At 41.8% G+C, this 24171-nt stretch overlaps 1 protein-coding gene across 7 annotated transcripts in view; it reads left to right on the top strand.

Annotated features, from left to right (window-relative positions):
• The first annotated feature begins 486 nt into the window (after nt 1-486).
• LOC109889708 (fibroblast growth factor receptor 2) overlaps nt 487-24171 on the top strand; it is a 104742-nt gene continuing 81057 nt past the window's right edge. The window contains exons 1-2 of one of the 7 annotated variants that reach the window (XM_020481338.2): nt 487-1142; nt 3720-3996. In XM_020481338.2, the coding sequence (XP_020336927.1) occupies nt 3807-3996 (190 nt within the window). In that variant the 5' untranslated portion in view covers nt 487-1142; nt 3720-3806. The remainder of the gene's footprint in view (nt 1143-3719; nt 3997-24171) is intronic. The other 6 variants (XM_020481335.2, XM_020481334.2, XM_020481333.2 and 3 more) reach the window with 6 other exon arrangements.

The following is a 24171-nucleotide window of genomic DNA, read 5'->3' as shown; positions in this document are numbered from 1 at the left end:
GGGTACTATGTGTAGATTGATTTAAAAATGTATATCATTATTTAACTAGGCAAGTCAGTTAAGAACAAATTCTTATTTACAATGACAGCCTACCCTGGACAACGCTGGGCCAATTGTGCACGCCCTATGGGACTCCCAATCAAGGCCAGATGTGATACAGCCTGGGTTTGAACCAGGGACTGTAGCGGCGCCTCTTGTACTGAGATGCAGTGCCTTAGACCGCTGCCCCACTCGGGAGCCCTGAGTGAGGAAATATTTGTATTTAATCAATTTTATAATAAGGCTATAACATAATGTGGAAAAAGTCAACGGGTCTGAATACATTCCAAATGCAATGTATATGATTCGTGCGCATCGGGTGTTTTGTCCGCACGGGGGCGTGGTTATTGCGAGTTGAGCCTAGCCAACGACCAAGTTTGTAGTGAGCTCCGTAAATTGAGCACTCTCTCCTCGGGCGCACGGAGCAAGAAAGGCTCGTCGTTTCTTTCGAGGCAAAAGCATAGAAAGAGAGGGGGCCACTGAGATTTGATTGGCTGAGGAAGGCAGAGCCAAAAACACTCTGGCCAGGAAACGGCTCGAATTTCTGGGGACGTAAGGAGGAGAAAAAATCTAGTAAACCTGACAAAGCGTCTGAGAACAGTACTAGGATTGTCTGGGAAGAAGACGCTCTGCCGCGAGGGATCATATATTGATGGATTCTATGTTTTTGGAGAGTTTATGTTCTTTTTTTACCCATTAGTTCATCATAAATTGCCGACCTTTCGTTTGGATGAAGAGTGTGCTCGCTCTGGTACACTGACATTTGAGTTGACTAGCAACTTGGTGAAGAAGTTTCAGGGACGTAGCTATGTTTTTCTAGTTATTTTTCAAGGATATGGATTTAAATTCGGATTTTTTTAAAGTGCCATGGAACAACAATGACTTCATGATTTAATAATACATTTCAGTGATTTTCTTTTGTTGCTCGTCCAATTTGGGGAAAGTAAAAAAAAATCGCTGCTTGGCATTTTTGGTGCAGTGGGGTGAATTTGCTCCATCGGGACTAGGCTACACATTCCTCTCGATTCGGCACAGGCACTCGCCTCCTGCCTTGTCCATGCATGCGAATCGGAGTTCTTCCAGACTTGAGGTAGTTATTCGTTGTAAGTATTTTGGCCGTATTTTGGCAAATTGTGGGCATAGATCTCAAATGGTTATTGTTCTATTCGTCCTCGGACCAACGAGAATATAATTGAATAGAATCAATTCCTGATGTGGGCTTTACGCATCTGAAATAGAATAGCCTGGTCAAGCACATAGGGGTAGTATTCCACGGCAGTGAAGTTTGTAAGACCTGTTGTTTTAGCCATATTTGTTATTCTAAGCAGTTTTTGAAAGGACTAATCTTATCCATAGGCTAATTAAAATACTACGTTGATCTGATAGTCAAATTATAATAAAATGCCATATAATGTAGCCTACCCCTTTTATACTACGAAGCAAGAGCTCTTGTTTTCTTATTTGGGGGGAAATACTGTTTTTCATTCAACAACAACAGCCTATAAGGCGATGTTTACAATGTTTTCCCTTCAATTAGGAAAACATATCTAAGCAGTGGATGCAGCACCCATGCATGTTCATTAACAACACTGTTCTGGTTATTTATTACTTTGCTTAATTTTCTACATCGCATTAATGGTGCCAACTACCCCGTGACCGCACTTTGTGTTTTTACTGCATGGACTCACTGAGCACTGAGTCCAAAAGCCAACTGATTTGAATATCAATAGGATTAAAATCAGCGCTAAGAAATTTCATTCGGAAGATTTGGTTTAAATGGGGGCCAGGGAAACCTGTGGACATGCATGTGCGGAAAAGCCCTGGTGTCTGAACTTATTGGATGTCATGTTGTTGACAGCAGCAACTCATAAATGGGTTTTCAAAGCTGTAGGCTATACATGTGGTAGTTAGATTTACCACAGCAAAATCCCCAAAAGATGGCTAGACTTGTCCATGGATTGTCGGTTACCTTGCAGTGCCGGTCTGAAGTGTCCATTTTGCTTACGATAATATAATTGAATATAATCTATTCGTGGGCTTTACGCATCTGAAATAGAATAGCTCATTTTTAATGCTGGTAACACCTGTTGTTTTAGCCATATTTGTTATTCTAAGGAGTTTTGAAAGGACTCATCTTGTCCATAGGCTAATTAAAATGCTACGTTGATCTGACAGTCAAATTATAATAAATTGCCATATAATGTAGCCTACCCCTTTTATACTACGAAGCAAGAGCTCTTGTTTTCTTATTTGGGGGAAATACTGTTTTTCATTAAACAACAACAGCCTATTTCTATGTTTTCCCCTCAATTAGGAAAACATATCTAAGCAGTGGATGCAGCACCCATGCATGTTCATTAACAACACTGTTCTGGTTATTTATTACGTTGTTTAATTTTCTACGTCACATTGATAGACGAATTTAGTTTTTTTAAATAAACCATAGTCCTAAACCAATGTAGTCTGCCCACTCTAGTTACGTTGTACGTGCGGGATGCATCCAGGTAGCATCCCATGATGTAGTGCGCGCGGTGGACATAAACGTTTGCTTGCAATCCGCGCGTGCTCTCCCCTCTCCAGTCAATATATATGAACCAGAATCTCTCAACACATGTCAAAGTTGCTGTTTACGCCTACATGTCAAATGACATGCATCTTCCTGGGTAAACCAATCAATACATCGCAGCTGGAGCAGAAGGCGCTTGAGGAAGCGTGACTATGGGCTCTTTGCAGTCGCTCCAAACCCCCATAGATTTCTGAAACGGATTGCACCGCAGATGTTTGGCAATGGCCATATAGATTGATGTGTCCTAGTGTATTCATTTAAATTTCAAGTCGCATAATCCTAGGGCTACAATGAATTAAGTGAATTTATTTTGCAACAGAAAAGTATGCATATTCACTAATACTAACCTCAAATGGAAATCAACAGGTTTGGAGCATCTAGGATAAAACTCAAATAGGCTATTCAGTATTGGATGATTTACATATTAATTGTAACCTACTCTCTGATCAGAAGAGGGTGATGTTTGATGGAATTTGATATTCCACAATTTCAGTAATAATAACAATAGGCTAATAATTTCATTAGTGAAACGGTATAATACAATACATAGGTATAGATAGCCTTGTAATAAAGTTATGTTTTTCACAAATAACAATGCCTATTCTACGCAGTTTCAATATTTATTTTTTATAAATGTACGTCTTTTATTTATAAAGGTTATTTTAGCCTAGAAATGCAAGCGTCAAGTCCACTTAAATGAAATGCTACGTGCTCAGACGGTAGTATTGTAATAGGGAACATGAGGATTTGTGACAATGGGTCTGGTGTAAAGGTAGCTGTAGTGTGGTTGTGTGCTGAGCTGAGGTGCATCAGAGTTTCGGTATGTCTGTGGCAAGGCTTGTTTGACAGCATTTTGTGACACTCTCTCGCTCTTACTCTCTCTACTCTTTCTATTGGTGTTTATTGTAACTGAAATAAATGTAAAAAGTCAGAAAACAAATTAGAATAGGTGAGAATATAACTATAGTATTTTTCTCTTTTGGTTTTCTCCCTATTTCTCCCTCTCTCATCCTTTCTCCCCACATTATTTAAAATGTTCATCCCTACCTACCTTTTTCTCTCCATCTTCACCTATTTACCTCAATTTTTCCAACTTTATTGCTCCTCCCAACAGCCTTTCCTCAGCCCAGGTGATTGGGGGAATTCACAGTGAGTGACAGGCCGGGCAGCCTGCAGTTGATGGTTGGGTGGAGCCCCTCAGATGGGATCAGTGTCCAGGGGGAGGCAGAGCCTGAGGAGGGGAGGATGGGGGACGGACTCACCCTCCACTAACGGGATGGCCTTGTGGGCCTGGCTGCTCGCCACCATCCTGCTGTCCCTAGCAACGGCTACTTTGGCAAGGCCGCCGTACACTGCCGCAGAGGAAGAGGAGGCTACGCTAGAACCTGAAGGTAAGATACTGGCTCCTCATTGACGGTATTATATACATTGTTGCCCCTAGATACTTATCTAAGGTCAGTTTAAATGTTTCCCCCTTCAGTGGTTAAGGTTAGGATTTGGGAAAGATAAGCTGATCCTAGGTCTGTGCCTAAGGGCAATAGGCACCTGTGCCTAAGGGCAATGGTGGGATAGAGAGAAGGAGGTAATGTTGTTGTAAGACTCAACTCCTTAGTTATTGTCTTACACCCCTCATTGTACACTGTAAGGGTGGTTATTGTGGTTTGAGTTGGGGAGGAAGAGAGCTGGCACTTTTGAGTTGTACTCCTATTTCTTTTCCCTAAAATATGCCCTCACCCTCACATTAACAAATCTCCACAGCATTATTGATTCATTAGAAATAAAACATGTGGAATTGAGAAATTGGGGCACATAAAAAGGAAAACTATAAAATGTGGAAACTAACTAACCTTGGCATGTGTGATGTTTGCCACACCATGAGATACTTACTACCATGGCACATAGCTTTGGTTCTTACTTCTTTCCCATAGTCACTTTTTCTTTGCCTGTTGTTGTGAATTTTCAGTCTCAGGACACTATTTGTGTCATCTAAAGTTAAAAACTGTCAAGAAAAGCTTATCAGGCGGTGGTGCTTTAAATTGCCATGGACAAAGCCTAGCATGTGTGAAATACTGGTCCGGGACCTGGAATGATAGGATGAGTGGGAAGGTGAGTGGGACAGTGTTTTCACTTTCACCTCTCGGGTGCCCCGCTGCCCCAGAGAGAGAAGGAAAGAGAGAGCTCTCTTCATCCTCTACTCGCACGGCAGTAGGCTGATTCCCACCATACACAATACTTTTCAAGGTGTTGCTGAGTGAATCAAATGTTTTTTGCTCCTTTTCTACTGTGTTTTTTGCAATTTTTTTCTTCTGTCAGTCTCTCTCTCTGCTTCTTCTGAGGGGAGGAGTGAGGACCACACACTTTAGCCTGTTAGTCTATATGTAGCCTATTTTCCACCAAGCAGCCTTTTGTTTGTTTTTGGTTAACAGTGTGAATGCGAAATGATATACTTTCCTTAATTTTACACAGTTTTTTTGGTTCCTTAGACCAGGGTATGTAGTTTGTAGTTTGTTGTGGAGACAAGCTCCAGCTTGTCTCCAGCTAAATGACCTTCCATGGCCATTTTTTTAAACATCTTTTTGGGCTGCTGAACGGTCACTTCTTGAAATACATTTTGAAAGATGGTTTGTAATACAGGCAGTGTTTGTGAGTATTATGTATTTTGTCGCTAGCCTCCAAGGAGCCTGGAGATTCAGAGAAGTAGGCATACCCTAATTAGAGCTGTTGGGTTGGCTAGTCAGGCAGTAAGTTTTGATAAGTTGGGCCAACACGGCATGACTTTTTAATCCCCCTTCACAGTTTACACACACACTCAGCCCCTGCTCTCTTGCCCTTTGGCCTAGGGGTCGGGAGTTGCCCACACTTTTATTTATTTATTTATTTTACCTTTATTTAACCAGGCAAGTCAGTTAAGAACACATTCTTATTTTCAATGACGGCCTGGGAACAGTGGGTTAACTGCCTGTTCAGGGGCAGAACGACCTTGTCAGCTCGGGGGTTTGAACTCACAACCTTCCGGTTACTAGTCCAACGCTCTAACCACTAGGCTACCCTTGCCCAGACAAGGGTTACCTCACTACCTCAGGTTTTCACTCTTGTTTTTGTTGTTTACAGAAAGAGAGTCCTCTTAGCTCCAATCAGCTCCATTTGAAAAACAGATTTATTGGACATGCCTTTGTTGTAAGAGCCTGGAATTTTCCCCTTGTAATCCAATATTTGCAAATAGCAAAATGTTTTAAGAGGATTTGTGCATAGTTGACTTTTCCTGACTTTTCCTTCAAATAGGGGAGATTACGGAGAAGGAGGAAAAGTTGGGAAGTCATGTGACGGGGATTAAGTGGGCTGAACCTGGGGCTCCCATGATGACTGATCAACAGGGCAGGTTTCTCAGGCTTATTTAGAAAGCCCCGTTATCTGATTTCAGATCAGTTTTTGTTAGCTGACCCTGGTCAAGCACATAGGGGTAGTATTCCACGGCAGTGAAGTTTGTGTGTGTTTTGTGTGTGAACCAGCGTTTTCATTGGATTTATTTGGTTATTTAAAAACACAATCCATACCAGCCACACACAAGTGGATACACTGCATTTTAAACCACCAAAGATGCACCAAACAGTTTTACAATTTATTTCCATTTGGCTCATATGAGAATGAATCTTTCATCTCTCTCACTCTGATTGGTTGTGGTTGTGGTGTCCCATCTGTACTGACAGAAACAGAGGAACGTGAAAAGAGACAGACTAGACTGTCTGTCCCTCTCTTAATTACCCCCCAGAGGTTGTCTTGACAGTAATGGCCTTTGGCCCCACCCCCTCTGAACACTAGAGCGCCCGGGGCCACAAGTGCCACAAGTGCATGCACCACTGTCTCTATATACCTCTCTGGAAAGGGAGGGATATTGTCATAGAGTGCATATCAGTGTTACTGCTTGCTTTGAACAAGGAAGGAACCCATGATAGCTCTGTTGCTAGTCTTTTTCCTACCCACTGAAGAAGGTTGTTAAACTGAAATGTATGTGCACGCCATCCCTTGACTTAGTTTCACTTAAGCATGGGCTGTTGATGCATTTTCTCAATCTCACTCTTTATATCTTTTTGTGTGCAGACCCATAAACTGAAGAAGTAGAGCGAGCATGGTTGTGAAAAGGCTATACAGTACTGGTATTGTGGTTGTCGTCAGTCACCCCGAACGTTCTGTATTTATGGAACTGTTTGCCTTGTCCAGAAGCTAGGCTGGATTTGCACCGTGAAATGAACTGGGAAAGTGGAGCGGAGTAACAATGATATGGAAACGAGTTACAAACACTGGTATGTGTCCCTTTACAATGGCATTTATCCTGCTTGGCTCCGGGGCCTGTTTAGATACTTGTGTTGAATGAATGTGGCACTGTGTGTGTGTAGTCTGTACGTTGAAACTTGCGTGCCGATGGAACTGACAAAGTACAGGTGTTCTAGAAGGTAAACCTAGCTATCTTCACCATAAAAATACAATCTATTCATTCAATTTCTATGGTCCTCACTCTTACTATACTTGTGGTAGTAGTTAAGTGGACTGAATGATAGTCAGGCTAAATCAATGTAAATATGCATGGGCGTGACAACCCATTGTCATGGAAAACACGTAAATTGTGTTTAGTTTTGATTGATTGCTACTCATTATGTGAGCAAAACAACTTGTCAGCTAGTGATATACTGTAGGACTCCTACCTGCAAGGCTAGTATAGCTGGGAGGAACATGCTGAAACGTACTGTGCTACACTTCTGTCCCTCATCTTGTGTGGAGCAGGAAGAGGCTGCTACTGACATTAAAACACAATTTAGTAGGGCTGGGACGATACCAGTATCGCGGTACTCGTTAGTATCATGGCCAAAAAACAAAACACGAAGCAGATTTAGCTTCCTAATGTTAGAAACAAACATTATGTTGTCATCCAGAATCACATCTATTTATTTTCCAAGTTATAGCACACACTATTTTATATACAGCAGGTTTTTAAAGGACCAAAGAGTTTGGTCTGCTTCGTGTTTTCATTTTTGCCATGGGAAACATATTGCGATGCTGGTATTGTTCGTCTCAGCCCTACAATCTAGTAATTATATTTATTGTCTTTAATTATGTTACTTTAAAATCTCTGTTCAGGTTTTCATAACATGATACATGCATAGTTATAGCCAGTTCAATTTTAATAAGAAGAACCCAATTTAATTGCATGTTCATTTTCATAAAAGTGGGTGGTGGAGAAAAGATTGTGGCCATATGACTTACCTCAAACACAGTGATATCTAAACAACAGTAGGATCCAGGTTGTAAAATTGTAAAAGTGTCAGCCTGTCTGCCTGCACCTGGCCTGTTAATGATGTGTGTGTGCGTGAGCATGCTTACTGTGTGTGTGTTTGGTGTGCGTGTACTTGTGTGGGTGAGAGTGCTTATTGTGTGTGTGTATGCCCCAGTGGCAGTGGAGCTGAACTCTCTAACTAAACAAACTATCCTGAGTCCTGCTGTCAATGTGTCCAGGCAGTTACCCAGATAGCCTCTTCTATACAATGGACTTTTATAGGCCCCTACTTGCCTGCCGTTAGGCCTAGTTAGTGTGGTGGTGTATCGGTGTTATATGGACTGTTGTTTGCCTTGGCCGATGCAGCAGAAAACGCCTTGTTGTCACTCCACCACTACCTCACACCTGTCTGATAAGAGGGTGGTAGAACTGAGAGTGCCTTTTCCAGGCTGTGACCAAGGGATGCTACAAGTTGACCACAACACAGTCTGCCTTCCTTGTGTGTTTGCCATGGGCAATGATCAGCTCAAAACATATCTGGGCCCAGTCTAGGCATGACTGGGGTAGGAATGAACTCCAGAGCAGGGTGGGTTGATAGTGACTGGAAATTGCATCCTGAGCCCCCATGAAAGAGCGGGGTGACCAAAACAGTCGCATTTGCGAGGGTTTGACTTGGCAGTGCAACACACATTTTGAATTGGTCGCAAGGGTGGGTACCAGCATTTGTTTTACCTGGTCACGTTAGTTTTTGCTTTGCAATTTGTTAACATGTTTTCATTATGATTTATTCATCAGTACTGTGCAAATTACCAAAAATAAACCAACTTCCTGAACAGGCAACAACGGCGCGGGAATGCCCGTCTGTGTGTCAGGGCTCAACTTAGAGGGGGGGTTTTGGGAAACCCCCGGGCCAGTCGTTCATCCCCGTCTGTAGTGAATATTTCAATAATGCAATTTTTTATCTAGGCTATGTCATTTATTTAAAAAAACAGATGGATTCCTGAAGCTGGTCGTTTGCTGTTTCGATTATTTATCACCTGCTCGCTACACACATATAGCCTATAGATAATCTGTTGGGCAGAGAGAGCACACAGCTTTCAAACAGCTAGTTTTTGCTTGCACTGATGACCGACAGCGGTAGCAGTTCCAAGTTATGAATTCTACCTGTAAATGCTAAGGAAAGAATGGGTACGCAAACCAGGTATTTAAAAAGTTCAAAGTCTTGGTTGAATATTTGCGATGCACAACTCCGTCATCATGGAATAGCCTACCTTGAAAATAATTTCCTCGAGGCTCTTTGGTCCTTGAAAAGTAATTGAAGTTATGGTAGCCGATTTAGAAGTTCTGCAAGCATTTCGCTGCACCTACGATAATATCTGCAAATCTGTGTACGCAACCAATAAACTTTGAATTGATTTGCTCCAATATTATTATTCAACTTGTCACTTTCTCGTTGTAAAACAAGATACAGTAACCCCTCAATAACTCTTCAACATCTCAAATGGCGAGAATGACTAGCTACCACATGGACAGACTTCATTAATGTGTTTGTGTTGGGAGCATGCTGTCTATTTAGTCAGGAAATACTCACATTATTCGGACATATTTTAGAATGTAAATGTATAATTCCATTGGGTAGGCCTATTGAAAAATACATTATGGTAATGTGTGGTAATGCATACTTTTTTGGCATACATTTTGGGAGTTTATTTTTCTATTGGCTATTACAACAATTAAATATAAAATGTAGGTCCTTGAAAATTGCAATTTAATCCTTGAAAAATAATTGAAAGTCCTTGCATTTGACTTGCCAATGTCTCTATGGATCCTGCTATTGAAATTATACATAATTCGCTTTCCTGGCAAATTTACCTGAATGTCGTGACCTGCTGTGTGCGGTTCTATAGGGCCTATATGTATACACTTTGTGTAGCCGTTAGTGATGCTAATTATATATATATAATGTTTTTATTTATTTCACCTTTATTTAACCAGGTAGGCTAGTTGAGAACAAGTTTTCATTTACAACTGCGACCTGGCCAAGATAAAGCAAAGCAGTGCGACATAAACAACAGAGTTACACATGGAATAAACAAATATAGAGTCAATAACACAATAGAAAAAGTCTATATACAGTGTGTGCAAATGAGGTAAGATAAAGGAGGTAAGGCAATAAATAGGCCATAGTGGCAAAATAATTACAATTTAGCAATTAAACACTGGAGTGATAGATGTTCAGAAGATGAATGTGCAAGTAGAGATACTGTGGTGCAAAATAAATAAATTACAGTATGGGGATGAGGTAGTTGGATGGGCTATTTACAGATGGGCTATGTGCAGTGATCTGTGAGCTGCTCTGACAGATGGTGCTTACAGTTAGTGAGGGAGATATGAGTCTCCAGCTTCAGTGATTTTTGCAGTTCGTTCCAGTCATTGGCAGCAGAGAACTGGAAGGAAAGGCAGCCGAAAGGAGGAATTGGCTTTGGGGGTGACCAGTGAAATATACCTGCTGGACTGTGTGCTACGGGTGGGTGCTGCTATGGTGACCAGTGAGCTGAGATAATGCGGGGCTTTACCTAGAAAAGATTTGTAGATGACCTGGAGCCAGTGGGTATGGCGACGAATATGAAGCAAGGGCCAGCCAACGAGATCGCAGTGGTGGGTAGTATATGGGGCTGTGGTGACAAAACGGATGGCACTGTGACAGACTACATCCAATTTGCTGAGTAGAGTGTTGGAGGCTATTTTGTAAATGCCCGCCGAAGTCTCAAGGCTCGTTTGGATAGTCAGTTCTACGAGGGTATGTTAGGCAGCATGAGTGAAGGATGCTTTGTTGCAAATAGGAAGCCAATTCTAGATTTAATTTGGTATTAGAGATGCTTAATGTGAGTCTGGAAGGAGATTATACAGTCTAACCAGACACCTAGATATTTTTAGTTGTCCACATATTCTAAGTCAGAACCGTCCAGAGTAGTGATGCTGGATGGGCGGGCAGGTGCGGGCAGCGATCGGTTGAAGAGCATGCATTTAGTTTTACTTGCATTTAAGAGCAGTTGGAGGCCACGGAAGGAGAGTTGTATGGCATTGAAGCTCGTCTGGAGGGTAATTAACACAGTGTCCAAAGATGGGCCGGAAGTATACAGAATGGTGTCATCTGCGTAGATGTGGATCAGAGAATCACCAGCAGCAAGAGCGACATCATTGATGTATACAGAGAAAAGAGTCGGCCAGAGAATTGAACCCTGTGGCACCCCCATAGAGACTGCCAGCGGTCCGGGCAACAGGACATTCGATTTGACACACTGAACTCTGTTTCAGAAGTAGTTGGTGAACCAGGCAAGCCAGTCATTTGAGAAACCAAGGCTGTTGAGTCTGCCGATAAGAATGTGGTGATTGACATAGTCGAAAGCCTTGGCCAGGTCGTTGAATACTGCTGCACAGTATTGTCTCTTATTGATGGCAGTTATGATATCGTTTAGGAGTGTGGCTTAGGTGCACCCATGACCAGCTCGGAAACTCAGATTGCTTAGATTGCCTTGCGAGAAGGTACGGTGGGATTCGAAATGGTCGGTGATCTGTTTGTTAACTTGACTTTCGAAGGGTGGAAAAATATAGGTCTGTACCAGTTTGGGTCTAGAGTGTCTCCCCCTTTGAAGAGGGGGGTGACCGCGGCAGAGTTCCAATCTTTGGGGATCTCAGACGATACGAAAGAGAGCTGGATTTAGCTGGATAGCTGGATTTGGGTGATGGAGAAATTGAGAGTCTTGGGCAAGTTGCTGTGGGGGGTGCTTGGCTGTTGACTGGGGTAGGGGTAGCCAGGTGGAAAGCATGACCATCTGTAGAAAAATGCTTATTGAAATTCTCAATTATCGTGGATTTATCGGTGGTGACAGTGTTTCCTAGCCTCAGTGCAGTGGGCAGCTGGGAGGAGGTGCTCTTATTTTCCATGGACTTTACAGTGTCCCAGAACTTTATGGAGTTTGTGCTACAGGATGCAAATTTCTGTGACTAGCCTTTGTTTTCCTAACTCCCTGTGTATATTGCTTCCTAACTTCCCTGAAAAGTTGCATATCGCGCTATTCGATGCTAATGCAGTACGCCACAGGATGTTTTTGTGTTGGTCAAGGGCAGTCAGGTCTGGAGTGACCCAAGGATTATATCTGTTCCTGGTTCTAAATTTTTTGAATGGGGCATGATTATTTCACCTTTCTAGCGGAACCCCTCGACAACATTCCTCTGAAAAGGCAGCACGCGAAATATTTTTTGAGTCCAATCCAGCAAATGAAAGATAAACATCTTATTGATCTACCCATCGTGTCCGATTTCAAAAAGGCTTTACACAACATATGATTATGTTAGGTCATAGCCAAGTCGAAAAAACACACAGCCATTTTTCCAGATAGATAGGAGTCACAAAAAGCAGAAATATAGATACAATTAAATCACTAACCTTTGATGATCTTCATCAGATGACACTCATAGGACATCATGTTACACAATACATGTATGTTTTGTTCGATAATGTGCATATTTATATCCAAAAATCTCAGTTTATATTGGTGCCTTACGTGCAGTAATGTTTTGATTCCAAAACATCCGGTGATTCTGCAGAAATACTCATAATAAACATTGTTAAAAGATGCAAATGTTATTCACAGAATTTAAATCTGTGTCAGATTTCAAAAAAACTATACGGGAAAAGCATAATCTGAGAACGGAGCTCAGAACCCAAAACAGCCAGAGGAATATCTGCCATTTTGGAATCAACAAAATTAGAAACAACACCATAAATATTCACTTACCTTTGATGATCTTCATCAGAAGGCCCTCACAGGAATCCCAGTTCGACAATAAATGACTGATTTGTTCCATAAAGTTCCATCATTTATGTCCAAATAGCCACTTGTTGTTAGCTTGTTCAGCCCAGTAATCCATCTTCATGAGGCGCAGGCGATTCATCCAGACAAAAACTCAAAGTTTGGTTACGGTCCTTTAGAAAAAGGTGAAACGATGTATGGAATCAATCCTTAGGATGTTTTTAACATAACACATCAATAATGTTCCAACCGGAGAATTTCTTTGTCTTCAGAAAAGCACTGGAACGAGAGGTAACTCTGTCTGGAGCGCGCGTCATGAGACCAAGGCTCTCTGCCAGAGCACTGACTCAAAGAAGTCTCATGAGCCCCTCCTTTATAGTAGAATCCTCATTCGTTTTTAAAGATGGTTGACATCTAGTGGAAGCCGTAGGAAGTGCCACTTTATCCATATCTCAATGTGTATTCGGTAGGCCAAGCTTTGAAAACTACAAACCTTAGATGTCCCACTTTCTGGTTGGATTTTTCTCAGGTTTTCAACTGCTATATGAGTTTTAGAAATGTCAGAGTGTTTTCTATCCAATACTAATAATAATATGCATATATTAGCATCTGGGACAGAGTAGAAGGCAGTTCACTCTGGGCACGCTATTCATCCAAAAGTGAAAATGCTGCCCCCTATCCCAAAAAGGTTAAGATGGTGAGGTAAGCAGTTTTAAAGTATAACCAGGCATCCTCTACTGATGGAATGAGGTTAATATCCTTCCAGGATACCCGGGCCAGGTCGATTAGAACCTGAGATCCTGGTTGAAGACAGCAGAGGTGTATTTGGAGGGCAGGTTGGTTAGGATGATATCTATGAGGGTTTCCGTGTTTACAGTTGGGGTTGTACCTGGTGGTTCATTGAAATTGCAATCACAATCTTTTGTAAATGTTTTTCCCAAATCGTGCAGCCCTACATTTACCTATTCCCAAAGTTAGTTAAGACATGTACCATAGGCCTACATTTAACATTTGGTGTCATTTGGTTCTATGGTTCATGAGAAATGGTTTTATCATATTTTAGCATATTAGCATGTGCTAATATGCATTTACTGGTATAGTGTGGCAATGTTCGAGTGCATCAATATTATTTTCTCAAACTCTTTAGGGACTATTGTAGGGCTGTAACGATTCACCGATACACATCAGTCTCTGATTCAAATGTTTAAGATACAAGTGCATTCACGCATTCGTCAGAAAATGTATTCAAATGTTATGAATCACCGGTTAAATGTTTTTTTGCGTTTACCTTCCGAAAGTACCATGCTGACCAACGGGAGGTAGGCGACCTGTCCCTGTTCTTGCTCATCTGCAAGGAATCTTCAGCATTCAAATGCTAAAATGGCATGCCTGATATTAGGCTTTAATAGTTGAGTGACAACCTACAGTTGAAGTCAGAAGTTAACAAACACCTTAGTCAAATAAATTTAAACTCAGTTTTTCAGAATTCCTGACATTTAATCCTAGTTAAAATTTCCTGTCTTAGGTCAGTTAGGATCACCACTTTATTTAAAAAATGTGAAATGTCAGAATAATAGTAGAGAGAATGATTTATTTCAGCTTTCATTTCTTTCATCACATTCCCAGTGGGTCAGAAGTTTACATACACTCAATTAGTATTTGGTAGCATTGCCTTTAAATTGTTTAACTTGGGTCAAATGTTTTGGGTAGCCTTCCACAAGCTTCCCACAATAAGTTGAATGAATTTTGGCCCATTCCTCCTGACAGAGCTTGGTGTAACTGAGTCAGGTTTGTAGGCCTCCTTGCTCGCACATGCTTTTTCAGTTCTGCCCACACATTTTCTATGGGATTGAGGTCAGGGCTTTGTGATGGCCTCCAATATCGTAACTTCGTTGTCCTTAAGCCATTTTGCCACAACTTTGGAAGTATACCTGGGGTCATTATCCATTTGGAAGTTAATTTGCATCCAAGCTTTAACTTCCTGACTGATGTCTTGAGATGTTGCTTCAATATATCCACCTAATTTTCCTGCCTCATGATGCCATCTATTTTGTGAAGTGCATCAGTCCCTCCTGCAGCAAAGCACCCCCACAACACGATGATGCCACCCCGTGCTTCACGGTTGAGATGGTGTTCTTCGGCTTGCAAGCATCCTCCTTTTTCCTCCAAACATGACGATGGTCATTATTGCCAAACAGTTCTATTTTTGTTTCATCAGACCAGAGGGAATCTCTCCAAAAAGTATGATCTTTGTCCTCATGTGCAGTTGCAAACCGTAGTCTGGCTTTTTTATGGTGGTTTTGGAGCAGTGGCTTCTTCCTTGCTGAGCGACCTTTCAGGTTATGTCGATATAGGACTCGTTTTACTGTGGGTATAGATACTTTTGTACCCGTTTCCTCCAGCTTCTTCATAAGGTCCTTTGCTGTTGTTCTGAGATTGATTTGCACTTTTCGCACCAAAGTACGTTCGTCTCTAGTTGACAGAACACGTCTCCTTCCTGATCGGTATGACGGCTGTGTGGTCCCATGTTGTTTATACTTGCGTACTATTGTTTGTACAGATGGACGTGGTACCTTTGATAATTGCTCCCAGGGATGAACCAGACTTGTGGAGATCTACCATTTTTTGGGATAATTTCTTTTCATTTTCCCATGATGTCAAGCATCATGGGATGTTCCCATGATGTTCCCATGATGTCAAGCAAAGAGGCACTGCGTTTGAAGGTAGACCTTGAAATACATCCACAGGTACACCTCCAATTGACTCAAATTATGTCAATAAGCCTATCAAAAGCTTCTAAAGCCATGACATCTTTTTCTGGAATTTTACAAGCTGTTTAAAAGGCACAGTCAATTTAGTGTATCTGAACTTCTGACCCACTGGAATTGTGATACAGTGAATTATAAGTGAAATAATCTGTCTGTAAACAATTGTTAGAAAAATTATTTGTGACATGCGCAAAGTAGATGTCCTAAATGACTTTCCAAAACTATAGTTTTTTTAACAAGAAATTTGTGGAGTGGTTGAAAAACTAGTTTTAATGACTCCAACCTAAGTGTATGTAAACTTACAACTTCAAATGTATATAATTTGCTAGATTATTGTTATCTGCTTGGTTGAAAATGGTGTTTTACCGGAATACAAATAAGCTGCTGGAGGCACAATTCTCATCTGGTTATACCTGCTGAATGGGCTTACACAATATATTATTTCGATTTTTCAGGTTCTCCATCAGGAATAGTTTTGGTAGTTTTTCTTTAAAACAAGCAGAGTCATTTTTTTATATGAAATGATCAACTTTGCCCTGTATAACAAGGACAGCAATCACTTTTGAGAGGAGAGGGAGGAGAATATATTCATTGGCTATTTCATAGCTAATATATAAATTATAAATATTGATACATTACTAGCTCACACACTTAGTCAGGAAAAATGGCAGGTTAATTAGTGGGTGATGGTGATGTCAAAACCAAAGTGTGGGGGGACAAAAAACATAGGCTAATCTGATAGTGGTAGTGGGGTGGTAGATGGCTAGTCTCCCTTATGGCTCAGCTCCGGTGCCTGCATAGTACATACAAGGGGTGTGAACAGTTAAACGTTAAAATGTTGTGATCCTTAATGTTAAACATTTTTTATTTAATTTTTCCCCCGACTTTATAAAGTTATCACAAAACATATATATTATTTTCCGTGTTATAGCCGATAGGCTATGAAGGCCTGGGGAAGTTGTGTAATTAAAATAACACCAGAGAGGAAGAAGCAAACTTTAGGCTACTTGGTGAATTTGCAAGGCATGCAAGACAAGACCTGAGATACAGATTACCAAAACATATGAGCACGCTTGCCTGCTCTGTCTCTTTGCTAATGATGCAAGTGTGTGTTCAGTCTTCGGTCTGTTGCGTGCAGAATATCCTAGCCTATTCATGGCACCGATGTCTTCGGGCCAGTCTTGCAAGCACAGGGTTGCCTACTCTTAGTTTTTACCTCATATTAAAGGCATTACATACATTTCCAACAAAGCAGAGGCGTCACGAAAGTCAGAAATAGCAATAAAATAAATCACCTACCTTTGAAGATCTTCATCTGGTTGCAATCACAAGGGTCCCAACTACATAACAAATGGGCCTGCTGTTCGATAAAGTCCTCCTTTATATCCCAAAAAAAGTCAGTTTAGTTGGAGCGGTTAACCGGTTTCCTTCGTTCAAAATGCATAGAAATGAATCCCGTAAGTTACCAATAAATCAAATCAAATGTATTTATATAGCCCTTCGTACATCAGCTGATATCTCAAAGTGCTGTACAGAAACCCAGCCTAAAACCCCAAACAGCAAGCAATGCAGGTGTAGAAGCATGGTGGCTAGGAAAAACTCCCTAGAAAGGCCAAAACCTAGGAAGAAACCTAGAGAGGAACCAGGCTATGTGGGGTGGCCAGTCCTTTTCTGGCTGTGCCGGGTGGAGATTATAACAGAACATGGCCAAGATGTTCAAATGTTCATAAATGACCAGCATGGTCCAATAATAATAAGGCAGAATAGTTGAAACTGGAGCAGCAGCACGGCCAGATGGACTGGGGACAGCAAGGAGTCATCATGTCAGGTAGTCCTGAGGCATGATCCTAGGGCTCAGGTCCTCCGAGAGAGAGAAAGAAAGAAAGAAAGAGAGAATTAGAGAGAGCACACTTAAATTCACACAGGACACCGAATAGGACAGGAGAAGTACTCCAGATATAACAAACTGACCCTAGCCCCCCGACACATAAACTACTGCAGCATAAATACTGGAGGCTGAGACAGGAGGGGTCAGGAGACACTGTGGCCCCATCCGAGGACACCCCCGGACAGGGCCAAACAGGAAGGATATAACCCCACCCACTTTGCCAAAGCACAGCCCCCACACACACCACTAGAGGGATATCTTCAACCACCAACTTACCATCCTGAGACAAGACTGAGTATAGCCCACAAAGATCTCCGCCTCAGAGAGATAAACTTCTTCCAAACAAGTCAAACAACGTTTATAATCAATCCTCAGGTACCCTAATATGTAAATAAACGATACAATTTAAGATGGACTATAGTATTGTCATTACCGGAGATAAATAACGAAGTGCGCGCCCTCACCGGAATGCGCTACAAACACTACAGCCAAAATGGGAGCCACTTACAAAAACTACAAATTCTAGCTTAAACTCTTTCTAAAGACTTTTGACATCTAGTGGAAGCCCTAGGAACTGCAATCTGAGAGGTATTACTTTTATATACCCATTGACAGCCCCTAAATAGAGTGAAGAGAATGAAAAAAGAATAGTCCTGAGATTTAAGTCAAAGGACAGAGAGAGAACACTGAAAAAGGGGAGATAGGCAGCCTATAGCATAGTTTGAGGTGTGTGTGTCAGTGTGTGCATGTGTAACCGGTGCTGTGCTGCACCGCTGTAATTCTGCATTGTGTGTGTGGTTGATTGAGACTATAGACGTCGACTGGAGATCAGGTTGTTTTAATTAATCAGAATTCACTCTCTGCATCCTGCATCCAAAAGAAAAGAAAACATTTGTAGAGCACATATGTTCTATGAATCGTCGCCCCTTTCTCTCAAATCAAATCAAAGTCATAGTGCATCAAAATGAGTACGGCCTCTTCTTATTATGCATCAACACATAACATATATTTTACATAGATAAAACCACATACCTGCATCCCCCCAAAAATAAAACATTTGTAGAGCCACATATGTTCTGTGAATCGTCGTCTCTTTCTACAACAGATGCACAATACAAGGGACTGTGATCATTCGATGAGCTATCCATCGTTCACACATACAATAGCCTGCTAATACCTTAGCTAGCTATTAACCACATGTTGAAATCAGAATGTAATCCTAAAAAGTACAATCACAAGTGCATCTTAACTTCTTGCGTCGAGCCATCCCGGATCGTGAATACAGCCTCTAGCTCATTACCATAATGCAACGTTAACTATTCATGAAAATCGCAAATGAAATGAAATTAATATGCTAGCTCTCAAGCTTAGCCTTTTGTTAACAACACTGTCATCTTAGATTTTCAAAATATGCTTCAACCATAGCAAAACAAGCATTTATGTAACAGCTAGCGCACCTAGCGTAGCATTTAGCGTTAGCATTAGCAGGCAACATTTTCACAAAAAACTGAAAATCATTCAAATAAAATCATTACCTTTGAAGAACTTCAATGTTTTCAATGAGGAGACTCTCAGTTAGATAGCAAATGCTCAGTTTTTCCTGAAAGATTATTTGTTTAGGAGAAATTGCTCCGTTTGGTGCGTCACGTTTGGCTACCAAAAAAACTTTTTTCCAAATTAACTCCATAATATCGACTGAAACATGGTAAACGTTGTTTAGAAACAATCCTCAAGGTGTTTTTCACATATCTCTTCATGATATATTGTTCGTTGAAAGCCTCCTCTCTCCTCTCAATCACTGGATGACTGCGTGCAGCTTGTAGATTACGCACCAATTTAGACAAAGGACACCGGGCGGACCCCTGGTAAATGTAGTCTCTTATGGCCAATCTTCCAATGATATGCCTACAAATACGTCACAATGCTGCAAACACCTTGGAGAAACGATAGGAAGGGCAGGCTCATTCCCGGCACATTCACAGCCATATAAGGAGACAATGGAAAACAGAGCTTCAAAAATTCTACCCATTTCCTGGTTGAAGTTTCATCTTGTTTTTGCCTGTAGCATGAGTTCTGTGGCATTCACATATAATATCTTTGCAGTTTTGGAAACCTTAGTGTTTTCTTTCCAAAGCTGCCAATTATATGCATAGTCGAGCATCTTTTCGTGACAAAATATTGCACTTAAAACGGGCACGTTTTTTTATCCATAAATTAAAAGAGCGCCCCCTATATCCAAGAAGTTAACAATATCAACCACTTATGAGGAACCTCTAAATATACAACATTATTTATGAACAAAACACTGTGTTTTTGCTTTGTGCTTAAAATAATCTAACTTTTCTGACGACAGAAAAAGCTTGCCTCCCTCTCATAGTGCATCAAAATTATTTGAGCACAAGCACGCAGGGCAAAACGTAAGTACACAATCCCCTATTCCCAGGATGCAGGAATGCATAATAACAAGTCAACATGCGATTAATATATCAACCTGGTGAAATTCACAAAATACTTTAACAACTGTTACACGTGTGCATGCTTATGCATGTGTGTGTGTGTACCCTTTGTAATGACTTTCAGTCCTACCATCCCATTATCCACTAAACTAAAGGCGAGAGAGATGGGCGGGAAGAGCTAGCTGGTTTACAGCAGTGTCTTGTTTTATGATCACACACCTTTTAGAAAATCAAACTGCTCTCTATGTATGTATCTCATGCTCCTTTGATAATTGTACTGTTGGTGCTTAGTCTGCTCACAGATATGACAGAGAGTTGGACAGATGGAGTGAGAAAGACAGATAGAGTGTATTCTGGTGTGCGAATTGGTTGCAGCACTTTTGCCGTAGTCTCTCAGGGAGCATGATTACTTCTTGTCAGGATGGTGTGAATGAAGAGAGGAGAGGAGTGCGACAGCGCCAGTCTGTCACACTTGATAGACATGCTAATAATAACTGTCACCAAGGGGGGGGGGGGGGGGAGCGAGAGAGAGAAAGAGAAGACAGGCTATGTGCCCACTGCCCACAAAATGAGGTGGAAACTGGGATGCACTTCCTAAACTCCTGGCAAATTTAGGACCATATTAGAGACACATATTTCCCTCAGATTACACAGACCCACAAAGAATTTGAAAACAAATCCAATATTGATAAACTCCCATATCAGGTGAAATAACAGTGTGCTACTACAGCAACAAGAATTGTGACCTGTTGCCCCAAGAGAACGGCAACAAATGGAACACAAACACCATTGTAAATCAAATCAAATTAGACTGTCACATGCGCCGAATACAACAAGTGTAGACCTTACTGTGAAATGCTTACTTTACAAGCCCTTAACCAACAGTGCAGTTCAAGAAGAGTTAAGAAAATATTTACCAAATAAACTAAAGTAAAAAATAATAAAAAGTAACACAATAAAATAACAATAATGAGGCTATATACAGGGAGTGCTGGTACCGAGTCAGTGTGCAGGGGTACAGGTTAGTTGAGGTCATTTGTACATGGTAGGGGTGAAGTGACTATGCATAGATAATAAACAGCAAGTAGCAGCAGGGGGGTGGGGGGGGGGGGTCAATGTAAATAGTCCGGTGGCCAGTTGATTAATTGTTCAGCAGTCTTATGGGTTGGGAGTAGAAGCTGTCAAGGAGCCTTTTGGTCTGAGACTTGGTGCTCCATTACCGTTTGCCATGCGATAGCAGAGAGAACAGTCTATGACTTCGATGACTGGAGTCTCTGACAATTTTATGGATTTACCTCTGACACCGCCTATTATATGTCCTGGATGGCAGGAAGCTTGGCCCCAGTGATGTACTGGGCCGTACGCACTACCCTCTGTAGCGCCTTACTGTCAGATGCAGAGCAGTAGCCATAGCAGGCGGTGATGCAACCGGTCAGGATGCTCTCGATGGTGCAGCTGTAGAACTGTTTGAGGACCTGGGGACCCATGCAAAATCTTTTCAGTCTCCAGGGGGGGGAAAAGGTTTTGTTGTGCCTCCTTCACGACCATCTTAGTGTGTTTGGACCATGATATGGACACCAAGGAACTTGAAACTCTCATCCCGCGCCACTACATCCCCATCGAAGTTAATGGGGGCCTGTTAGGCCCGCCTTTTCCAGTAGTCCATCATCTACTTTGTCTTACTCACATTGAGGGAGTGGTTGTTGTCCTGGCACCACACTGCCAGTTCTCTGACCTCTCTCATTATTGTTGGTGATCGGCCCTACCACTGTTGTGTCAGCAAACTTAATGATGGTAATGGAGTCGTGTTTGGCCACGCAGTCGTGGGTGAGCAGGGAGTACAGGAAGGGACTAAGTACACACCCCTGAGGGGCCCCAGTGTTGAGGATCAGCGTGGCAGACGTGTTGTTGCCTACCCTTACCAACTGGGGGCCGCCCGTCAGGAAGTCCAGGAACCAGTTGCAGAGGGAGGTGTTTAGTCCCAGGGTTCCTTAGCTTAGTGATGAGCTTCGTAGGCACTATGGTCTTGAACGCTGCTCTGTAGTCAGTGAACAGCATTCTCACATAAGTGTTCCTTTTGTCCAGGTGGGAAAGGGCAGTGTGGAGTGCGATTACGTAGTCTGTGGATCTGTTGCGGCGATATGCGAATTGGATCTAGGGTATCCGGGAGGATGCTGTTGATGTGAGCCATGACCAGCCTTTCAAAGCACTTCATGGCTACCGACGTGAGTGCTACGGGAGTAATCATTTCGGCAGGTTACCTTCACTTCCTTGAGCACAGGGACTATGATGGTCTGCTTGAAACATGTCGGTATTACAGGCACGGTCAGGGAGAGGTTGAAAATGTCAGTGAAGACACTTCCCAGTTGGTCCCTAGATGCTTTGAGTACACATCCTGGTAATCCGTCTGGCCCCGCAGCTTTGTGAATGTTGACCTGTTAAAAGGTCTTGCTCACATCGGCTACGAAGATAATTATCACACAGTCATCCAGAACAGCTGGTGCTCTCGTGCATGCTTCAGTGTTGCTTGCCTCGAAGCAAGCATAAAAGGCATTTAGCTCGTCTGGTAGGCTTGCGTCACTGGGCAGCTTGTGTCTGGGTTTCCCTTTGTAGTCCGTAATAGTTTTCAAGCTCTGCCACATTCGATGAGCGTCAGAGCCGGTGTAGTAGCATTCAATCTTAATCCTGAATTAACGCTTTGCTTGTTTGATGGTTCATCTGAGGGCATAGCGGGATTTCTTATAGGCGTCCGGATTAGTGTCCCGCTCCTTGAAAGTGGCAGCTCTAGCCTTTAGCTCGATGCGGATGTGGCCTGTAATCCATGGCTTCTGGTTGGGGTATGTACGTACTCTCACTGTGGGGGGGACGTCTTCGATGCACTTATTGATGAAGCCGATGACTGAGGTGGTATACACCTCAATGTCATTGGATGAATCCTGGAACATATTCCAGTCTGTACCTACAAAACAGTCCTGTAGCGTAGCATCCACATCATTTGACCACTTCCGTATTGAGCGAGTCACTGGTACTTCCTGCTTTAGTTTTAGCTTGTAAGCAGGAATAAGGGGGATATAATTATGGTCAGATTTGCCAAATGGAGGGTGGGGAGGAGCTTTGTATGCATCTGTGTAGAGTAAAGGTGGTCTAGAGTTTGCTTTCCCTCTGGTTGTACATGTGACATGCTGGTAAAAATGTGGTAAAACTGATTTAAGTTTGCCTGCATTAAAGTTCACTAGGAGCGCCGCTTCTGGATGAGCATTTTCTTGTTTGCTTATGGCCTTATACAGCTCGCTGAGTGCTGTCTTAGTGCCAGCATCGGTCTGTGGTGGTAAATAGATAAGAAGTCTCTTGGTAGATAGAGTGGTCTACAGCTTATCGTAAGGTACTCTCCCTCAGGTGAGCAATACCTCAAAACTTCTTTATTCGACTTGTTACCCGTGGTCCTTAAAAAAACTGGTACATATTTTTGTTTATCACAATTATGGTCTTTAATACAGGGCCAACAGACAAGTTCCTTACTTTTAATGTTTTTTTTTAAACTGAAATTGCAACCAACTTTCTATGGCTTGTTATAAAAAAAATAACAATTATTTTGTTTCAAATAACCAAAAGTGAGCGATTGTAATCTAAATAATAGGGAAACGGCCATTCTTGAAAATGGGGTGAGATTTTCTTACTTATATGTAAATAAAGCCAGTTTGTTATTTAGAATTATTTGTTTCTGTTTTTAGAGGGAGAGAAACCAAAAGCCCACTGTGCGTATTTTTCGAAATTCCTCATTCCACATGTCAAGTGAAAATCCCCCATTGTATATACCCAAGTTCTCTTTTAACTCCAGGACCACCAACAGTTTGTTGTTGCCTGATGCAGGACTCTAGTGCCAGACGAGAGAATTTTAGACAAAAAACGCCTCCATTAATTGCCACAGTTTAGACTATCGATAGATCAGCGCTCTAACTGCCCCTTGTGATAGTGTGGTAAATTACAGAATGCCACCATCTACCACTAATGGTCGTGACATAAGCTCGTAAGTTTTAAAGGAAGAATCACTGTATCTGACAAGGATAAAGAAATGCATGTCGGTGTCATAGCATGCAGCCAGCATCTCTCTCTCTCTCTCTCTGGGGCTAGACCTAGGCTTCTTTTCCTTTAAACATATTTTTCAATATTAAAATCATACAGTGGATGCCTACGCCCATAGGCCTATGCATGCAATACCCTGATGCATTTAGGGCTCAAATCTCCGACAGCTGAACCATGAGGTGGACAATTATTGTTTTAGGTAAGTAAAAACCAATAAAACAATTGGCTTTAAAGTTTTGCATTTGCTAGACATTGAAACACAAGGAATAGTGTTTTTGTTATTAA

This window comes from Oncorhynchus kisutch, linkage group LG4 (genome assembly GCF_002021735.2).
Source record: "Oncorhynchus kisutch isolate 150728-3 linkage group LG4, Okis_V2, whole genome shotgun sequence".
Classification (NCBI taxonomy): domain Eukaryota; kingdom Metazoa; phylum Chordata; class Actinopteri; order Salmoniformes; family Salmonidae; genus Oncorhynchus; species Oncorhynchus kisutch.
This window is presented reverse-complemented; position numbering and strand designations above follow the sequence as displayed.